This window comes from Carassius auratus, unplaced genomic scaffold, assembly GCF_003368295.1.
Source record: "Carassius auratus strain Wakin unplaced genomic scaffold, ASM336829v1 scaf_tig00005214, whole genome shotgun sequence".
In the NCBI taxonomy this organism is placed as follows: Eukaryota; Metazoa; Chordata; class Actinopteri; order Cypriniformes; family Cyprinidae; genus Carassius; species Carassius auratus.
In genome coordinates, this window is record NW_020523638.1 from 776614 (window position 1) to 798347 (window position 21734).

Below are 21734 nucleotides of genomic sequence, written 5' to 3' on the forward strand. Positions count from 1 at the left end.
GTTAAATTCATGTTTGTATTATTGATTTACTGTGTTTTAAACTTGTTTGTATTGTTGCATTGTGGGACGAAAAAACTAGATTTCACTAAATTGCATCACATTTATATGTGTGTTACAAATAAAGAATCCTAACTAACTAAAAAAATGACAAGAAACTGCTGAATGCAGCAAAACACGTATATACCCACATTAATGAGCGCTTGTGAGGGGATTAAAACATACCCGCAACTCCAGTTGAATCCAGTTTTTATTACTCGTAACTGATGGAAAGAAAAAGCGCAGACACTGGAAGAGGATGAACATTTCTTATACAGATGGAGTACACTTTGAATGTCAGTCCATTCGACTGTGCACAAAGTATACTAATAAAAGTCCCATGCTAGTTTCACAAATGGTAAGTAGGTCGGTTATGCTCAATTTAGAGCAAAATTGACTTTTTCTAAATCACTTAAATATAAAACAAATTATGATTTTTATTTATTTTGTGCTGATAGAGTAGCAGCATGACACATTATTGTCAGTTTACATAGATTAACGCATTCTCATCACAATAAATACACAGAAGCACTTATATATATAACCAGTAAATTGTTTTTAAATGTTATTTAAAACCGATATAATTATATCTATGATATAGAGTTAATAAATCCTATCATCTGTTTGAATCAGTTAAAGCTAAATTATAACGCGGATGATTTTTAATGCTCCAAGGCTCTTTATGGACCAGAAGCTCTGTTTCAGTCTACACTGGTTGCTCCTCAAAAGGGTTAATGTATGAATACTCGGCCCTGAACATGCCCTTGATTTGCTGGTACTTCCCATGGAATTCAACCTCAGCCCTGCTTCCTGACGAGCTCCACAGGAAGAGCCGAGTCCCTCTGAAGATGGTCGTCTTTAAGGCATCCACATCCCGAATCTGGGTAAGCAAAGAAAACATCAGAGTTGCAGCATAAACACGTTTATGTTAAACCCATGGGGCATCATTTACATCCACATTGTGCTCCAAATTTAGTGCTTGCACAGCTATTTATTTTTACTGGATGCAGCTCAATGTATATCTGATGTAAATGACTCACAAAGCAGTCTGTCATCAGTGTCCTTATAATTTTGTAAACGCATACCGCTTGAGTTTTATTTAGTTCAAACCCTTATAGAGTCTACAGACATCTCTTCCTTTATTAGACAAATGATTATGCTTATACACTATCGTACAAAGGGTTTGGGTCTTCTATTACATTTTTCAAGTCTCAGATTCTCACCAAGGCTGCTGTTTGATAAAAAAAAAAAAAAAAAAAAAGTAACACTGTGAAATATTATTACAATTTAAACTATCTATATGTTGTGTCTTCAGTGTCACCCGATCCCTCAGAAATCACTCTTATGTGCTGATTTGCTGCTCAAGACATTTCTAACTAAAAAACGGATGTTGCTTAATATTTTTGTGGAAAATTATACTTTTTTTTTTTTAACCCTTTAACTGTCACCCTGTCCCATATACGGGACGCCTACATTTACTTCACTATATTACAATTAAATCTAATCTAATCTTGACAAACTATATGTCGTTGGAAAGGTGCAAGACTCCCAAATATATATTTTAGTTTTTTGTTAAAACTTATTTATGAAAAGTAATAGATTAATTTATGACAAGAGTGCACCCTCAAAGACTACATTATAACAGGAGTTTATTTTTAATTTATTTATTATATTTAAGTTTTGAGTTTTTCTCTATCACATTTTAGAAATCATCAGAAATTATATATCAACTGAAAACTTAAAATCTCAAAATTCATCCTTTAAAAACCATTTTAAAATCAGACATTGCATTATCATGTAAATGGTACATCAATATCATCTTACAACATGTTTCAATTCATGAATTATAACAATTTAAGTTTGAATCGTGCACTATAAAGTCTATGTTCAAAAATGTGAGTGACAGTGACAGGTTTAAGGATCAGAAAAAGCAAAAGAATGAAATTTCATTTTTAAATAAAAATATTTCATAACGTTATAAAAGTATTTGCAATTTTGATCAATTTAATGCATCCTTCCTGAAAAAAAATTATTCCAACTTACAGACCTCAAACTTCTTTATATAAAGGATGGATGAACAGTGACTTACCAGTATATAAGTGGAGTCTGTATCAGTGTTGTTGAGTACAGAAAGTGCTCTGATCTGAATCCTGAAAGCAGGCGGAGCATCGATGAACACACGACAGCTCTGAGTGTAAGAGGTGGCTGCGCTCTTGATGGGATTCTCAATGAGTCCAGACGGAGAGAACAGCTGAACGTCACACTCTTGGAGGAAGATACATGCTGTGTTACATCTTTTCTGATTATTTCACTTTGTCTAACTGCACCCTATAATGAAAATTCAGTCATCATTGAATAATACTTTAATACAAAATATACAAACCCGATTCCAAAAAGGTTGGGACACTGTACAAATTGTGAATAAAAACAATGCAGTGATGTGGAAGATTCAAATTAAAAATTTTATTCAGAATACAACATGATGACATATCAAATTTCTAAACTGAAAATGTATAATTTTAAGGGAAAATAAGTCGATTTTAAATTTCAGTGTATTATCACATGTCAAAAAAGTTGGGACAAGGCCATGTTTACCACTGTGTGGCATCCTCTCTTCTTTTTATAACAGTCTGCAAACGTCTGGGGACTGAGGAGACAAGTTGCTCAAGTTTAGGAATAGGAATATTGTCCCATTCTTGTCTAATACAGGCTTCTAGTTGCTCAACTGTCTAAGGTCTTCTTTGTTGCATCTTCCTCTTTATGATACGCCAAATGTTTTTTTTCTGGACTGCAGGCTGGCCATTTCAGTCCCTGGATCCTTCTTCTACGCAGCAATGATGTTGTAATTGATGCAGTATGTAGTCTGGCATTGTCATGTTGGAAAATGCAAGGTCTTCCCTGAAAGAGACGACGTCTGGATGGGAGCATATGTTGTTCTAGAACTTGGATATACCTTTCAGCATTGATGGTGCCTTTCCAGATGTGTAAGCTGCCCATGCCACACGCACTCATGCAACTCCATACCATCAGAGATGCAGGCTTCTGAACTGAGTGCTGATAACAACTTGGGTTGTCCTTGTCCTCTTTAGTCCAGAGGACATGGCGTCCCAGTTTTCCAAAAAGAACTTCAAATTTTGATTCGTCTGACCACAGAACGGTTTTCCACTTTGTCACAGTCCATTTTAAATGGGGTGGTGTTAGCGCAGTGGATAAGACACACGTCTATGGTGTGGGAGACCCGGGTTCGAATCCACTGTGAGACACCAATGTGTCCCTGAGCAAGATACTTAACCCCTAGTTGCTCCAGAGGCGTGCGACCTCTGACATATATAGCAATTGTAAGTCGCTTTGGATAAAAGCGTCAGCTAAATGAAATGAAAAAAAAAAAATGAGCCTTGGCCCAGAGAAAATGCCTGAGCTTCTGGATCATGTTTAGATTTGGCTTCTTTTTTGATCTATAGAGTTTTAGCCGGCAGCGGTGAATGGCTCGGTGGATTGTGTTCACCGACAATGTTTTCTGGAAGTATTCCTGAGCCCATGTTGTGATTTCCATTACAGTAGCATTCCTGTATGTGATGCAGTGCCGTCTAAGGGGCCGTTCACATATCGCGTCTTTTGCATGCACAAGTTCATTATTTCCAATGTAGGCGTGCGGTATGCGCGCTCATAATGGAAGCACCGCAGGTCATGTGACAAGAACTAACCAATCAGCTTCATCCTTTCACGTAACAACATTGAAAGCTCAGCCAAGATGAAGGAACAGCTGACCATAGCTGTATATGGATTGCAATTTTGAAATAAATTTAGTAGCAGAGCTAGCCTACTGCAAGCGATTTTTAGAGCTGCAAATCCATTTATCCTTTGCTGAAATTTCCGCGTCTTCATGGAGAGAGCACGTCATGGTTGCTTAGCAAAGGCAGACGCCTCAGGGGCTCAACTTTCCGAGCGCTTTGGAAAGAAGGAGAAAGCGGCCCGCCTAGCATTTTCCACGCGTTTTTAGGCGCAATATGTGAACGGCCCCTAAGGGCCCGAAGATCACAGGCATCCAGTATGGTTTTCTGGCCTTGACCCTTATGCACAGAGATTGTTCCAGATTCTCTGAATCTTTGGATGATATTATCCGCTGTAGATGATGATAACTCTTTGCAATTTTTCTCTGAGAAGCTCCTTTCTGATATTGCTCCACTATTTTTCGCCGCAGCATTGGGGGAATTGGTGATCCTCTGCCCATCTTGACTTCTGAGAGACACTGCCACTCTGAGAGGCTCTTTTTATACCCAATCATGTTCCCAATTGACCTAATAAGTTGCAAATTGGTCCTCCAGCTGTTCCTTATATGTACATTTAACTTTTCCTGCCTCTTATTGCTACCTGTCCCAACCTTTTTTGAATGTGTAGCTCTCGTGAAATCCAAAATGAGCCAATATTTGGCATGACATTTCAAAATGACTCACTTTCAATATTTGATGTTATTTATATTCTACTGTGAATATTGTGATTTATAAATTATTCCATTCTTTTTTACTCACAATTTGTACAGTGTCCAAACTTTTTTGGAATCGGGTTTGTAAATCAAATATTTATATAATGTTAAAAGTTTATTCAAACTTTTAAACATTACGGGTGAATAAATAATGACAGAATTTTCAATAAATTACATTTGATGAATTATGTACATATTTCGTCAAGTACGCATTAAAAAGAATTATGTGTAATGCAGTGTAGTTTTTAATAACACACCTCCATGTTGGCTTTTTTTGTTCTTTATGCTCTGATAAAATAGCAGCACTCCATTGCCAGGGGTCAGGCGGCTCTGACGCACCAGTAGCACATTTGATCGTGATTTCAGTGTTTTACTGGTCATCCTCTCACAGAGACGCATCAGGATGAGTCTGTCATACAGGGCGATGTTCTCCTCTGAAGATTACAGACAAACACACACACAATTCACCACGCTAGTACTGCATCAGATTACGGTCTGTAAGAAATATAAGCTCTGTACTTACTCTGCCGGCAGTTAAGAGTGCTGGATATGATTTTGATCTGAATAACCTCATCGAGAGGTCGGCCAATAGCAAAGATACACCTCGCCTGAGTGATGTTACGCAGATCGATAGTTCCTGAGTCTTGGAGCAGGAGTTGCCCACAGAAACCTGAAACCAGAGTAGATGACTTATTCCTCATAGCTTTTTTTCCATTTATCCCTCCATTCATCCGTCTATTCATATAACAATCCAAAAATTATAAATAATATAAATTATATTAACTAATATAATGTATGAGGAGCCAAACAGGAAGTAATTAAATATAATATGAATTAAATTCTGTATAATATGTAAATGTAAAACATGGATATGTAGTTATAAGACTGAATTTATAAATCCTAAATCTATTCATGTAAATCATGAATATATAGTTAATAACCCTGATAATATGAATATATATATATACTGAATTTTTTAATTTTCTGTACATAATTATATATATATATATATATATATAATATAACTATATATATACACTGACAGACGAAATGTATATATTAAGAGTTTTAACTTGGGTTAACATAGTTAACTAAGACGACCTAACCTTAAAAAACTAAAATAAATGTGGAACTTGAAATAAAATACCTAAAGAAAAAACTGGTTCTAAATGTATCAGATTGTATCTATACATTCAAAATTATAAATATGAACTTTTTTTTTTACATTTCATATAATTATTTTCAGTTTGGCCCTTCATAATAATAATATATTTATGTCAATTTAAAAAGTATGGAGCCCCACACATGTCATGCAAGAAAAAAATTAATAAATTGTGCGCACAATTTACTAAATCGTTCCTTTGATGTACTAAGACGTGCACACAATTACTATTTTTTACTAATTTACTAACTCAATTTACTAATTCATTCTCTCGATATATAAGTAATGTGCACGATTTAGCAAATCGAGGAATCTAATTAGTAAATCATGTGCACAATTTATAAATCATGTTAACGAAATAGTAAATCGTGCACACGATTAAGCCTACTTTTTTTTCGTGCATGCCATGCAGGCTTTGTACTATTTTTATGTTGACATTCTTTAACATTTAATACCAATATTCCAGATTTAAGGACACTACAAAACTGTAGAATATGCCTCCTTTAGATACTGAGAAGTTGATCTGTCTTCTATGGAGCTAGCAGACACTTGCCACCTAACTGGTCTGTGGTGGGTCTGTTGTTGTGCTCATGGTACTTCTCATCACGTCTGGAGCTGGAGCTGGTGTGGTTCTCCATGTCCCCTCTCCTCTCTGGGGCTCTGACTGCATGTGAGTGCTGCTGGGCTCCGGTGTGGAGGTCTGAGCTGAGGAACAGTCAGGGCTATAACAGGCCTGGATGGTGATGGGTTTTGGCAAGTGGAGGCAAAGAAAGGGACTGACAGGATGAGGACTGGATGGGCCCATGCAGGACACGGTCCGAGACTGGATCCCATCACCACATGACACTGAGCACTACATTAGAGAACAGAGACACAGTGAGGAATGTAATATCCAAACTGGGACTCGAGGTTGTCTGATAACAGCTGTGTTGTTAGCATGTGTAGTCTGGATCATGGATGTGTTGATACCTCACTCCATTCATGCACGTCCCAGTGGAAAGAACAGACTTGTGTGAAGCATGGTGCAGTGACGGGAGGCTTGTTTCCTGGGTCACACCGCTCCTCATCCACGACCTTCTCTACACCTCCTTCAGACTGAACACAGCGCACACTCCTCACAGCTACACCCATCCCGCAAGACACCGAACAGACAGACTGCTCTCCCACCTGCCACCTACACAATCATTACATCAGTTAAGACACCCTAACTCTAATAACATAACATAACATAACATAATATAAATTCATAAAATATAATTAATATGAATCAATTGGTGTTGATTCAAGACAATTGCTATTAATTGCTACTGGACAATAAGTAGTATTATTGTTAACTTAAACTAAAACAATAAAAAAAAAAACATTTTCATTACTAGTTTCTACTTACATTTCTCATTTTCATTTAGTTTTAACATTAAAACTAAATAAAGAAAAACTGAAACCGAAACAAAATTATAAAAAATGCACTTAAAAAAACATTATAAAAACACAACAAAATTACTCAAATGGTTAACTTCAATAAAAAAAGGAAAAATAAAATGTAAAAATATTAACAAAAAACAATAGTATATCAATTATACTAAAATAGCACTGGACCCAACATAGAAGCAAATGTTTACTATATAAAATTGACATGAACAAAATGGGACATTGAACAATTTCCTAAACACTGAATTATACTAAATGTTATAACAAATTGCATAGCCAAGTGGTTCTCAACAACCCTTTCATGGGACCTTAAGACAACTTAAATATATTTAAAATAAGCTAAAACAGATTAAAATAAACTGGCATTATATTTCTTATTTTAATTTGCGAACCTTATTTAAACCTGGAAAAGTCATTGAATTAAAAAACTAAATTTCTATAGTGGATATAATTTCTATGTGGAGCACTAAATTCTAATTCTATTCAAATATTTTGAGATTACTGTGTGCACGATTATAGTTGTGTATATTATAGTTAGTTGCACTTTATTATTTGCATTTAGCCCTTATTCTTCACCTGCTGTCTGTGAATCAATCAGGGGTGCGTTTCCCAAAATCAGCTACTGTCGCAAGTCCCGTTGTTACCGATAGTTCAGTGGAACTAACGACAATAGTCAGCTAATGATGCTTTTGGGAAACGCACCCCAGAACAGGCCATTTTTGCTCTTTTTCAGCTTTATTAAAACATGCAAAAAACATTACAAATTCTTCCAAGTGTAACAGTGAGTGATTGGATTATATTTTCAGCTTTCCAAGCAGCCTAGTTAAATGTGCGCAACATTATGACTTATTCTGAGCTAAGAGGGAAATGAAGGATAGAAGGCTGAAATGTGTTCAGAAATGTTTGACAGCATTACCTGGCAGGACAGGCTTCAGTATTACACTCCACCACCTCTGAAGGTCTGGCTACAGACTGACAAGCAGGTTCTCCCACCACCATATCCGTGTTTCCGTCTCCTCCCTCCATCCTCTGGGAACAGTACAGGACTCTCTTCGCTACACCTCCTCCACAAGACACGCTGCACGGGCCCTGTATGTAGCGCCACCTGATGAGGAAGGCACCATGCTCATCACGTGTAAATGTATAGAAGTATGACTAGAAACCGAAAGTAGAGTGCTTACGTAGCAGGACATATTGATAGGTTACAGGGCTGGGCGTACATCTCTGGTTTACTGGTACGATCACAAAGGAACTCTGGGACTTCTAGACCTGATTGGTGATCCACACAGGAGAACCAAACCTGCTGTGATCCTGCGTAAGCGTGCGAAATTATGCACACAGAGTCACAAATGAGAGTTGGCCATAATTTCAGCATGTGCATTCGGCTCTCACTTACCATTCCCACAGGTCTTTGAGCACTGGCCAATCACGGGACTCCAAACATAAACTGGAACCGTTCTGGAGCGGGGCATTGCGTGGGTGTCTGTACGGATCAGCTGCATATTGAGAAGACATTTTTGAACAGATCACAAATAGACCTTATGTGTCAGAGAAACAAGTTTCTCTCTGAACTCTCTTTTGCATCGCTATTAAAGAGTAATTAGTGGTTCATTCATACCACTGCATCTTAGTGAATGCAACACTTGAGGCTTTGGTTTCTTGTGAAATACCTTTTGTTTGCAAAGAATATTATACCTACTTACAAACCATTTTTAAACCTTTATATTGGCTTATTAATTTATGATATTGACGATATTGACTGTTGAGATTGTGCTGTCAATAATGTATGCTGAATTCATTTTGTAACGCAGTACCTCTCTTTGGGAATCCCAGCCGACAGGACAAACGTCCACCACACAGGGAACGTGTTCTGTGGGTTTGGGTCCAGAGCACAGGTTTTGGTCAACCTCAGAGTCAGATCCATGATGGGAGCGGACACACGACACCGTTCTCTGAGCCTCGCCGGGTCCACACACAGCCGAACACTCGGCAGGCTCCGACACCTGCCATCTACAACACTCACACACACACATGCGCATGAATATACACACACACACACGACTGCAAGAAAAACAGCAATCATTTGAATGTTAAGGTGAACATTAAATCTACATTGACCTGATGCCACTGCTATTTTAAGGCTGTTAACACATCAACACATTTTCTGGATTCATCTGTGCATTAAAAAATGTACTCTTTGCGATCCTGTTCTTTGGACGTTTCAGCTTTGGACGGTCTAACTTGCTAATTCATTTAATTCTCTCACACTTTTGCACATTACCTGGCAGGACAGATTTGGGGGTTGCAGGTTTCAGTGGTTTGGGGTTTCGAGTCAAGCGTACAGTCTGAGTCAGGCAGCTCCACTTTGAGCGTACCCTGCTTCTGAACACATGTGACAGAGCGCACTCGCTCTCCCACGCCACAGGGGGCGCTGCAGGACCCAAACTCACCGACATCCCAGCTACAACACATGCACAAAATAAACAAAGAGCCTATCAAAACCACACCTTCAGTCCTTGCACGTGTCATCATGATATAATTTATAATGAAATGTTGACTGTTGGCAATAACGCAACAATCATAAGTAGTCTTCTGAAACATAAAAGCGTCTCATTGATTTGGCCAAATGAAGTCAGCATCAAATGGGTCAGGTTGGACAGAGTGGTTTCCTATTTGGCTGTACTCAAGAAAAAACTATTCATCCAATTCTTTGCCAGTTTGTGAATTTTTCTGGTATGTTTGAAAGGCTCCTCTGAGGCAAAGCTATGAATCTGAGACACTGAAAGGCACCTGGGTGGGCAGTCGGGCTGGAAACAGGGCAGCAGCTGATCTGGTGATTGAGGGGGTGGACTCCTACAGAGCTCGTCTTCCAGACGCTTGTGTGTGAGCACATCCACACAGTGCTGACTGATTCTCTGAATGCCTACAACAGAGAGAGAGAGGAACCAGAGAGCAACCAAATTCATGTGCAAGACAATATTAAGCAATTGGATTGTATTCTAATTTATTACAAAACTTGTAGCATGTTTTAAGTGCACAATGTGATTGATGGTGTGTTACCTGTGCCGCAGGTCACTGAGCAGGCAGATATGACAGAGGACCATCTGCCTTCAGCAGCTCTCTCCACTGAAACAGCTTCAGAAGAGTAGTACTGGTATGAGATGTTTGGGGTGGTAAGGTCTCCATACTCTTGGCCGTATTTCCGAAACACCTACAGAATTAGCAGTTTTTGTTACAAACAATGATTTTTGAACAATAACATATTAAGTCACAAATAACAACGATCCAGTAAAGGTGCAGCACACCTGTATGTGGATCTTGTCTGTGATTGGTCCAGAGATCGTGAGCTCCTCATTTTGAGGCAGGTGGTCCGGTGTGAGGAGCAGGTTATAGATTATGGGGCTCTTCTCCAGAGGTGAGGGGTATGTGATGCTCAGGCCTGGGCTTCCATCTCCAGACACCACGTATTTATCATTTAACAGCACCGCTGCAGGAGAAAAGAGGCACATTTCTTTCATAAAATTTTTGAACTGTATTGATTATTTCTTTGGACATACTGTCCTCAGACACAATATGAATGTCTGTCAAAGATAAAAAATTACACAAAAAAAAAAGCCAATCCTTACAGATTGATACAAATTGGCCATATTTTTTATAAATGAAAGAAAAAAAAAAGAGTGGTTACATGGTTTACACCCCTAAACACACATTCAAAAGATTGGGGCCAGTAAGATTTCTGATAGAAATGAATTTTTTTTCTAACAAGGATGCATTAAATTTATCAAAAGTAATAGTAAATACCTATATAAAATGAGAACAGATTACTATTTCAAATAAATTATGTTCTTCTGAACTTTCTTTTCATTCAAGGCTCCTTAAAAAAATTCAAAGTTTATCAAATAAATGCAGCCTTGGTGAGCAGAAGTGATTATTCCAAATTTTAGACATGAAGTCTCTAACTATCAATAGGCTAATGGTTGTAACAATCGTTTAACAATAATTTTTACTCTAAACTTTGTAACACTGATTTAATTCTCTAAGATACACAACCAAAACCCTCTTTTTCCATCATACAACACTATTTCAAAACTAAACTGTGTAAAAAACTGATTTTTTTCTAAATCTAAGACTGACAACTGCATTCTGCTGAACGTAGCTATACTCACCAAGATGTGTAAAAACTGGCTTTGTGTTAATCACATGAACCCGAGAGGCGTTCAGAGGAAGCCTGAGGAATGTGACATACTCTTGAAAAGACAACAGACAGAAAGAGGTTATTGTTCATATATTTGAGAGCAAATGAATGGCCAAATGACCTCGACTTACCTCCGGCTTCTCCGCCTGAATATGTGTTTGAGATGAGCTGACACGAGGAGCCATTGCCCCCACACACTCCACACACATCTTCCACCTTCCCAGAATGCATTACTCCATCACAGCCAAACAGCTGTCCCAGAAAGTAAACAGTATTTGCTTAATTTACTTTACTGGTTAATGGTGAATAACAGACCTCACAAAACTCACAAATCCCAAAAAAGCTAAGAAGAAAACTTATTTAGCATTTTGTGTGTGGCTTTACCTGACACTTTCCACCCAGACAGGCAGAAATGGAACCACGTGACACAGGATGAGCAGCTTCACACCGCGTCCCATCGATGAACTGAGACCCACGACTCACCATGAAGTCCTGCTCACGAGAGCGACACATCAGTTTACACTGAGCATCACCTGGACGGGAGAGAGAGACGTGAGAACAGAGAAAGCTACAGGAGACCAGTTGAACAGGAAGATGATTCTGGGCGCACCTGAGCTGTGGCCGACAGCAGGGATCCAGGTGTAGACTGAGCTGGAGCCTGGAGACACTGACAGAGGCTGCTGGTCTGTGGCTGAGCACTGCTGAGACATGAACTCCAGCTGAGTCGACTCACAGGGCTGGAACAAACAACAACAAGACACGCATGTCACTGTTAACCATCAATTATTTCACAGGAAGCAATGTAAAGTAAAGTTTTCAAGCTTTCTTGCATTTGAACAGCAGTAAGTAAGGACGGAAAACAAACTATGTACTTAAAAATAGATTCAATATTTTATGTTTACCACATCAGAAAACTGCAAACCTGTGAATTTTGTGTTAAATTATTGAAACATAAACTTCAGGGTGTACTTTCAGCACGTATTTTAAGACTGGGATTTGGTCATCAAAAAAGCTCTAGATTAATGTTAATTTGTAACTAATATACCATTGCTTATTTTTAATATACAATAATATAACAATAATATAATACAATATAATATAATATATTGACTTATATTACTTTATACAGCTTGAATAAGTTCAATTGTATAAGTACATGCAAAAAAATAATGCACACTTCCCTTTAAAAGTCTGGGCTCTGTAAGATTTTTTTTATGTTTTTGAAAGAAGTCTCTTATACTGACCAAGGCTGCAATTATTTAATTAAAAACACAGAAAAACTGTGAAATACTTGATGGGCTCTGAGCTCAGGAACTAGAGTACCCCTCTCCTCATACAAGTGTAGAATGAACTCGAAGTGAGGAAGTGGGGCGGAGGAGGGATGCTGATAAACCGTCAATGGATAGATGTAAGTCAGCTGTATTTATACCATGGTTTTGAGTAACTTTAGTGCGCTCCACCGGTGTTAATAAGGCTACGTATCTGACGAGCTCCTCCCGAACCTTGTTAATAAAATATCATAATAACGTTTGAATTATAATGCAATTGTAGATTTTCTCAATTGTAAAGTATAGCAAATTTTATGAAAAATAAGGTCCAATAATATGATCTACACCGAAAGATGAGATAGTGTATATATAAAAAACAGTCCGGCATACATTTATCACAACAGCCTCATGGCAATATATACAAACCCGATTCCAAAAAAGTTGGGACACTGTACAAATTGTGAATAAAAACAGAATGCAGTGATGTGGAAGTTTAAAAATTCAATATTTTATTCAGAATTCAACATGGATGACATATCAAATGTTTAAATTGAGAAAATGTATCATTTTAAGGGAAAAATAAGTTGATTTTCAATATCATGTCATCAACACATGTCAAAAAAGTTGGGACAAGGCCATGTTTACCACTCTGTGGCATCCCCTCTTCTTTTTATAACAGTCTGCAAACGTCTGGGGACTGAGGAGACAAGTTGCTCAAGTTTAGGAATAGGAATGGTGTCCCATTCTTGTCTAATACAGGCTTCTAGTTGCTCAACTGTCTTAGGTTTTCTTCTTAGGTCATCTTCCTCTTTATGATGCGCCAAATGTTTTCTATGAGTGAAAGATCTAGACTGCAGGCTGGCCATTTCAGTACCTGGATCCTTCTTCTACACAGCCATGATGTTGTAATTGATGCAGTATGTGGTCTGGCGCTGTCATGTTGGAAAATGCAAGTTCTTCCCTGAAAGAGACGACGTCTGGATGGGAGCATATGTTGTTCTAGAACTTGGATATACCTTTCAGCATTGATGGTGCCTTTCCAGATGTGTAAGCTGCCCATGCCACACACACTCATGCAACTCCATACCATCAGAGATGCAGGCTTCTGAACTGAGCGCTGATAATAACTTTGGTTGTCCTTGTCCTCTTTAGTCCGGAGGACATGGCGTCCCAGTTTTCCAAAAAGAACTTCAAATTTTGATTCGTCTGACCACAGAACGGTTTTCCACTTTGTCACAGTCCATTTTAAATGAGCCTTGGCCCAGAGAAAACGCCTGCGCTTCTGGATCATGTTTAGATATGGTTTCTTTTTTGTCCTACAGAGCTTTAACCGGCAGCGGTGAATGGCACCGAGGATTGTGTTCACCGACAATGTTTTCTGGAAGTATTCCTGAGCCCATGTTGTGATCTCCATTACAGTATCATTCCTGTATGTGATGCAGTGCCTTCTAAGAGCCAGAAGATCACAGCATCCAGTATGGTTTTCTGGCCTTGATCCTTACGCACAGATTGTTCCAGATTCTCTGAATCTTTGGATGATATTATACACTGTAGATGATGATAACTTCAAACTCTTTGCAATTTTCCTCTGAGAAGCTCCTTTCTGATATTGCTCCACTATTTTTCGCCGCAGCATTGGGGGAATTGGTGATCCTCTGCCCATCTTGACTTCTGAGAGACACTGCCACTCTGAGAGGCTCTTTTTATACCCAATCATGTTGCCAATTTACCTAATAAGTTGCAAATTGGTCCTCCAGCTGTTCCTTATATGTACATTTAACTTTTCTGGCCTCTTATTCTTACCTGTCCCGACTTTTTTGGAATTTGCTCCATAAATGAGCTCTCATGAAATCCAAAATGAGCCAATATTTGGCATGACATTTCAAAATGTCTGACTTTCAATATTTGATATGTTATCTATATTCTACTGTGAATAAAATATAAGTTTATGAGATTTGTAAATTATTCCATTCCTTTTTTACTCACAATTTTTACAGTGTCCCAACTTTTTTGGAATCGGGTTTGTAGATGGTGCAACCTTTGATTTGACTAACATGACCTACAGAGGCCCAGAGTAAACATGCCCGGCGCCTATTACCTGCTGATTACAAAGTTCAGCTTCTGTGTCCTGTCCTTTACACAAGGTACCACCAAAGGCTGGCCTGAAACAGAAACAACACTACAAATACACATATCTGCATTGCATCTAATTTATGTACAATCACTAGTTTCTTAGCAGATACTGATGCTGGATACTGAATACTTCTACATATCAAATTTATAGAACAAACACAAAAGTACAAACACCAGATTTTAGTCTTTGTACTGCCTTGATACATTGAGAAGTGATATGTTTCTATATGCTCCTATTTCAAACAGCAGTTTTCATATTGCCATTCTCGCACCTGGGGTTGTTGCACTGTCTCCTGCGGTAAGTGATGCCTCCTCCACATGTTCTTGAGCAGACAGAAAATTCAGACCATGAAGACCATGAGCCGTGAACCATCATGGAGGAACCCAAAGTAGAAGGAGACACACACCGGCCCTTTGAACACCACTGCATCGAACAACATCCAAAGAGAACGGAATTAAATCAACATGTAATACATTTTAAAACATTATGGTGAATTTCATTTTTAGAATCTCAAATATGTTCCATAAAGTATTTAAAAAATGCAAAACTATATGTTGATGCATACAGGTATTCTTTTTCTTAAGGATTCAGTGTCAATAAATGTTGGTTATAGCAGTCTGTCACCTGACTGGGCCCACACTCCGTCCCGTCCAACAGTGGAACAAGGAGACGAGTACATAAGCTACGGTTACGAGGGTTGATATGGCAGGACAAAACACGACAGGTTGCCTTGATGACAACAGAGAGAAAATATCAAAAGTCTGAGTCAGATCTTTATTAACTAAATCTAAATTACAATCAAAATGTGATACGATTAACCTTGATAGACCTACAATAATTAAATTAAATAAAAAGCCTTTTGTGGCTTTTTGGCCATGTGTTCTATCAATATGCTATTTGCATACACTTCCCCTAAGAGATGACAGAATTAATATTGACTACATACTCTACCACTGAAATCTTTGGGGTTGACAGAAGTCTCTTATGCTGCATTTATTTGGTGAAAATTACAATAAAAACATTAATATTGTGAAATATTACTAGAATTGTTTTTTTGTAATTGTTCAATTTTAAAATGCTATTTATTCCTGTAATGTTAAATTCCATTTGCCTCTGACTAGCAAGTGGCAAATCATGTTGCTGGGTTTGATTTAACCAAAGCTTTTAAGGGTTTTAAAAAATGTTTCACTGAAACTTTCTATATCAATAAGAAAGATGTCAACATAAAACAGAGTACTATGCTGGTCAAGTGATTGCAGGTCTTTAAAGCACTAGCTTCCTCACCATATCACCATTAGTGAAAGAGCAAGCAGTAGCCGAGCTGCCAAACGCTATACGACACTGATCATCCACTCCATAGAAGAGACCAGGCCTCCAGTCCTGCACTGATCCTGCCAGCACCGGCACGTCCTTCACACACTCCGCCTTCCCAGAACTACACAGACACATCATCATGATGAACAATACTGCACATCTTCAGTCACTGAGATGTATGAATGTTATTGAAGTCTCTTATGTTCACACAGGCTGCATTTTTTTTTTTTTAAATATAGTAAACAGTAATATTGTGAAATATTTTTGTAATTAAATTTTTTTATTTTATAATTTAATTGATTCCTGAGACCAAAGTAGTTGTTATGCTTCATATTTATGTTTTGCTTTTCAGGATTTATTTGCTATTTCTTGTAATGCAATGCTACTGCAAGTCACTTTTAATGCATCCTTGTTGTTTTTATTTTTCTTATTGACCACATACGTTTGTTTAAGTCAAATGGATTGATATAAAATACAATAAATAAACATGGTGCACATAAATAACTAAAATGAACCCAAAAAGAATTGGTGCTTTTGACATTTGATTGAAGAATAGAAATTGGGGTTAAAGGGTTGTGATATTGCTAATATATATATATATATATATATATATATATATATATAGTTATACAATTGCATTTTTTATTTATTATTATTATTATTTTAAATTCACAATAGCAGCGTTTTTATTAGTGGTGTCAGACCTTTGGCGGCTGATGTATATATGTGTTATACAGTAAGTGACTGACACCTGAAGAAGTTGTGGAGCTGAGCTCTGCTGCACTGGGACCATGTGAGATCAACACTGTTATATCCTCCATCAGATGCCATCATAAACCCGCTGGAGCTGCATGTGTTGTCTATTCCATCATGATTTATGCCAAAACTGAGAAAAACAATAAGGCAAGAACAATTACAGTAAAGTGTTCAGTTTCACCTCACATTTCATCAAGGTAGTGTGAAGTCCTATAATGTTGTGAAGCTCACCTGTGGCCAATCTCATGAGCGATGGTGATGCCCAGATCAAAGCCTGAATCCTCTGTAATCACACAGTTCCACTGAGAGGAGCAGACTCCGCCCAGCTGGGTCACACCTCTCACAAGCTTATTCCCATTGGGTAACACCAGATCAAACCTTAATGTGGTCCAACAGAGGCAATTATGCAGAAACACTTGATAGTAATATTCTGGTACTTCAAACATTTTTGCAAGATATCTAACAGCTTGCTCCAAAAATTATTTGCAATATAATATAGTATAATATAATATAATATAATATAATATAATATAATATAATATAATATAATATAATATAATATAATAGATATACATACATATAAAAATTATTTATTATTTATTTATTCTAAATTATTTATTTATTAATTATTTAAAAAAATTTATTTTTTTATTTTATATATAAAAATGGCTTAATCTTTAAGAGTTTTAGGCATTATTTTATACCATACACACAGAGAGTTCCATAAATTAACAAATAGCGTACAAAGTCAATTACACAAGAAAGAGGAATGACTGTCTTTTAAATAAGTGCTCTCTATGGTTTTAGTCCACACCTGGTGATGTATAACAGCAGATCGGCATGTAAAGGGTCAGTGTCAGCAGAAGGGTTGACCTTCTGACCCCACTCGCACACACTTTTTAGTGAAGAGGTGATGTTTTCGGAGATCTGGATGTCTGGCTGTGGATTAAAACAAGCTTTATTGTTCTTGTGGATTAATATAATGGCTGTTGTGTACATCATTAGGTCAAACAGCCATTATTACCTCGGGCTCTGTGAGAATGACCATACGGACGAGATGAACTCTTATATTGGCACCGAGAGTAACATCTCTAAGAAGCTCAGAGGCCTGCAAGAGCAGAAAAGATATTTGAACAACACAACGTATCTTGGGTAGGAGCTAATCCTATTCTATTTATTGTTCATGTCAAATGTATTTTACTTGAGTATGCATTTAAATCCAATGTCTAGTCTGTAACTGATAAAGTAGATTAAACACACACATACGATGTTGAGGTTGGTTAGGATGTATCTCTCAGTGTCTTGTCTATGAACATCATAGACATCTGGACCCACCACCACTGCTAGCTCCAGGTGTGTGACCTCTGACCCCAGAGGTGTCCTCCGTAACCTGAACTGACCTAAGGCAGACGCAAATCACACAGTTGACACTTAACATAATTATCGTTAGTTTTGTAGTTATAGTTTTTGGTGTGAATAGGAATTTATTACTTTAAAAAAAAGTATTACATTTTAGAAAGCTCTAAGTTTGATCAAAGCAGCACTTTGTGTAGTCTATTTATTGAACTCGATACTGAACTGATTCGGTTGCAGTTATTCTGATGTTAAGACGAACAGCTTTATTGCAAGAATACTATTTCTTCTGTTTTAAAAGTTCAAGAAATAAAAAGTTATTTTGAGTATCGTTGGTTATGTTGTCTGTTTTAGCTCCACTATAGCACTGCAGAAATGTTGCGTGTTTCTGAGCAACAAACAGTTTAGGTCCTGAAAGAATCAGTGTGTGTTTTTTTTTTTAAATTGCTTAAGTGAATTATTCAATGACTTCCTCAGAAAGACTTGTTTTGTCCCTTAGATTTGTTAAGTGAATGATGCAGATACTCACTCGGTGTACATATGCATGCTTCCCTTTTACTAGACAGAAACCAATAAATAGAAAATAAAGAAATAAAGAAATAAATAGAATGTCTGAATTCATAGTATTCATAAAAAAGAGGACGAAATGTAAACAGATGACTTACTGCTACTGCCGAGATTATGAAGTGTGCATCCGACACTTTAAGTTACGCGACAATGAAAAGTTGAGAACACGGTGTATGTATGGTAGTATGTCCAAATTTCATTCACGCTACACACCTTTGTAACATGTAGGCATAATTCGTGAAAAGTTAATACGTATTCAAATGTGATTCCTTAATCATGTAGAATATGATGCAGCTTTGTTTTGTTCCTGAATGAATCAATGTTTTGAACGAATCATTTGACTGAATGAATCACTTATCAGTCAAATGTCGCCATCTACTGGCAGAACAATGTAAAATGCAGAAAGTGCTCTTATTTTACACCTGATCATTTCTAACTTAACACTGCATTTGGTGCTTCTACTGTGAATGAGGAAACATCCATCAATGATTCTGTTACTTTTAACCGTGATGCTGGAGCAATCTGTTTTGTGTAAAGCTCTATATAAATAAAGTTGAATTGACTTGACTTGAACAGCACTTTAAATTGATGGATATGGATGTTTTGCTGTGGACTTCAGGCAAGTTATAGGCTTATGGTCAGTAATACTGTGTGATATTTAACACGTACAATGTTCACTCACTCTTAGGCTGTATAAGACGTGTCCTCACTGGTAATGTGTGGGTTAATAGCAGGTGAGGTACACCAGAAGGGAAATCCATAGTAAGCTCCTTCAGATGGTCTATGTGTTTTTGAAGCACCGGCCGAATATTCAGCCTCCTCTCCCCTGACTGAATCAGACCTTGCTTTGAGGACAAATACAGAGTATGATTAGACATCTGTCTCCATGTAATACTGTATATGGACAAACACAAAGCACAGTAAAAAGCATCTTCTTACTAATTTGCCTTGGCAGATGGGGAGAAGAGTCCTCGTATGTGCTGGTCTCAGTAACTTCAGCTGCTCGCAGCACATATCCTCCCTTTTCTTCACCACGCTGACGGTTGAGTTGACCACCGTCTCCAGACTCATGGGACAGGACATGGGTTGTTCATCTCTGTGTTGACCCAGCTCAAAGCTCTCACCATCGCTGTGAAACAAGCACCTCCATAGCCCTCGGAAAGACTCATTCCTTGAGCAATTCACCCACACCAGCTCAAAGTGAGGCACTGAAGAGAACAAACTACTAAAGTCAGGGTGTTTAAGTGTTTAGTTTAGACAAATTCACTTTTTCCAGGTCTCTTAAAACCTCTAATTTGCATTTATGAACCTATGGCCTATATCTGTGAACCTTTTGACTCCTCGTTCGTGACTAGTATTTCTCAATATCTGTGAATCAGACTCACCTGATTTAACGGAAATAGTATCAAAATAATAAAATAAATCTTGAGGTCTCAGTGACTCTAAAAAATCCTGGGAAGAAGAAACAAATACTTAGATTTGATGCATTAATACAGAGGTTATATTGCACATAAACACTGTAAATGTTTCATCACAAAAGACAAAGTTCAATAGATTTAATAAAAATGACAATATATATACACACTTCTGTTCATCTCAATTTATCGTTAGTTATTTTTGGGAACCAACTTTGTAGATTTAGAATTTAAAAGGTTCTAAAATCTGTAAACATTCTAAAATAGGTCATAGATGTGCCTTTTTTCCAAGCTTAAACACACTTACCTTCTGCAAAGTGCATTGTGAAATCAGTAGAGCTGTTGTTTTTAACAGGCATGGACCCAGAAAGAGCCAGATCAGACTTCTCATGTTTGACCACATCTTGAAGCACAGGATTAATCAAACGAGGCTGAACATGCCAAGAGAGCAATCAGCCTGCCTTACCACTGCAATTTCGACTTCTTTTTGAAGGTGGTTGAAAGTATCCTGTGATTAGATCCGATGTCTCACACTCTGTCTGTTTAGGAAGATCAACATAAAAGGTTATTGATCAGCAGGCATGGGGAGGCCCCACTGAAACCCTGAGTTGATGAATGACAGACAGTGTTGACACACCGTGATCTGTGTAGAAGGTAACAGGCTGTGCTGTGGTTGGCTCTCCGTTGATGTCTTTTATTGATTTCTGACATTGCTGGAAAACTGGAAGAGAATTCTTATGTAATTCCAAATCAGAATACAGGAGCACGGTGTTAAAATAAGTGGGACACAACATTAAAGAAAGACTACAGGAATAACCAACAGTCAATTTATGAGATTACTCAATTTAGATATATATTAAGCTCTGTTTAGACTTTCTGAGACCATGATTTTTAATTTGTGTCAACCACAACATTTTAATCATTAAAAAGAATTATTTTTGGCATAATTAATATTGAATTAAATAAATGTTTCTGGTCCGGTACAGACATTTAACTAGTAATTTTCCTCAAATTTGCAAATGATTTATTAATGATATTTGGTGGGTCAAGAAGAAGTATGAGACCATATTTAAAATCTGGGATTATGGGAAATCTGACTAATTTCTGGTAATCGGTTCTTTCAGTTCAGTGAACTGGTTAAAAATTATTCAGTGATTCTATTACATCACCATGAGTCACAACGCTAATAAAGCCATATATATATATATATATATATATATATATATATATATATATATATATATGCACATACTGATGTTTACACTGGTTTTCTCTGTTAATGATGGTGTTAATTGTAGGATAACTTCACAATCCCGGTTGATTACTCGAGTTTATTACCTCGTGAACGAATCGATTAATAAATGAATCAATCAAACCGTGAACTTTCTCGTTAAAAACCTCTGCAAGACATTTTTTTAAGATAATCTGCAATATGTCTATAGGACATTTCCTATTATACTGTATGTCAAATAGACGTTTATAAAATGTATTTAAATTGCAAAGGCTTAAATAATGTGTAGGTTTTAGTTATATAGTGTTGAAGAGGTTCTCAGATTATTTGACTGGAAGGACTCTGTGTGTGTGCATAGATAGTTATGTTTCTTCTCCTTTAATAGTAAAGAC

General features: G+C 37.3%; 1 protein-coding gene across 2 annotated transcripts; it reads right to left on the reverse strand.

Annotated features, from left to right (window-relative positions):
• Positions 1-455: 455 nt before the first annotated feature.
• Positions 456-20650, reverse strand: adamts13 (ADAM metallopeptidase with thrombospondin type 1 motif, 13). Of its 2 annotated transcripts, XM_026244099.1 has the most exons (31): positions 20419-20650; positions 20082-20148; positions 19636-19904; positions 19379-19541; positions 18043-18176; positions 17801-17884; positions 17591-17715; positions 17008-17154; positions 16772-16906; positions 15991-16141; positions 15331-15435; positions 14978-15129; positions 14671-14734; positions 11915-12041; positions 11689-11837; positions 11436-11556; positions 11276-11356; positions 10415-10596; positions 10170-10320; positions 9900-10032; positions 9391-9570; positions 8924-9119; positions 8506-8605; positions 8291-8420; positions 8026-8214; positions 6651-6855; positions 6243-6534; positions 5043-5189; positions 4777-4953; positions 2126-2301; positions 456-916 (listed from the first exon to the last, which is right to left on the reverse strand). In XM_026244099.1, exons 1-31 carry the CDS (start codon positions 20512-20514, stop codon positions 743-745), a joined length of 4602 nt encoding a protein of 1533 aa, XP_026099884.1. In that variant the 5' UTR covers positions 20515-20650; the 3' UTR covers positions 456-742. The 2 variants fall into 2 exon arrangements, with proteins under 2 accessions (XP_026099884.1, XP_026099885.1); XM_026244100.1 differs by lacking the exons at positions 456-916; positions 2126-2301; positions 4777-4953 and having other exon boundaries at positions 5069-5189; positions 6235-6534.
• Positions 20651-21734: the final 1084 nt, after the last annotated feature.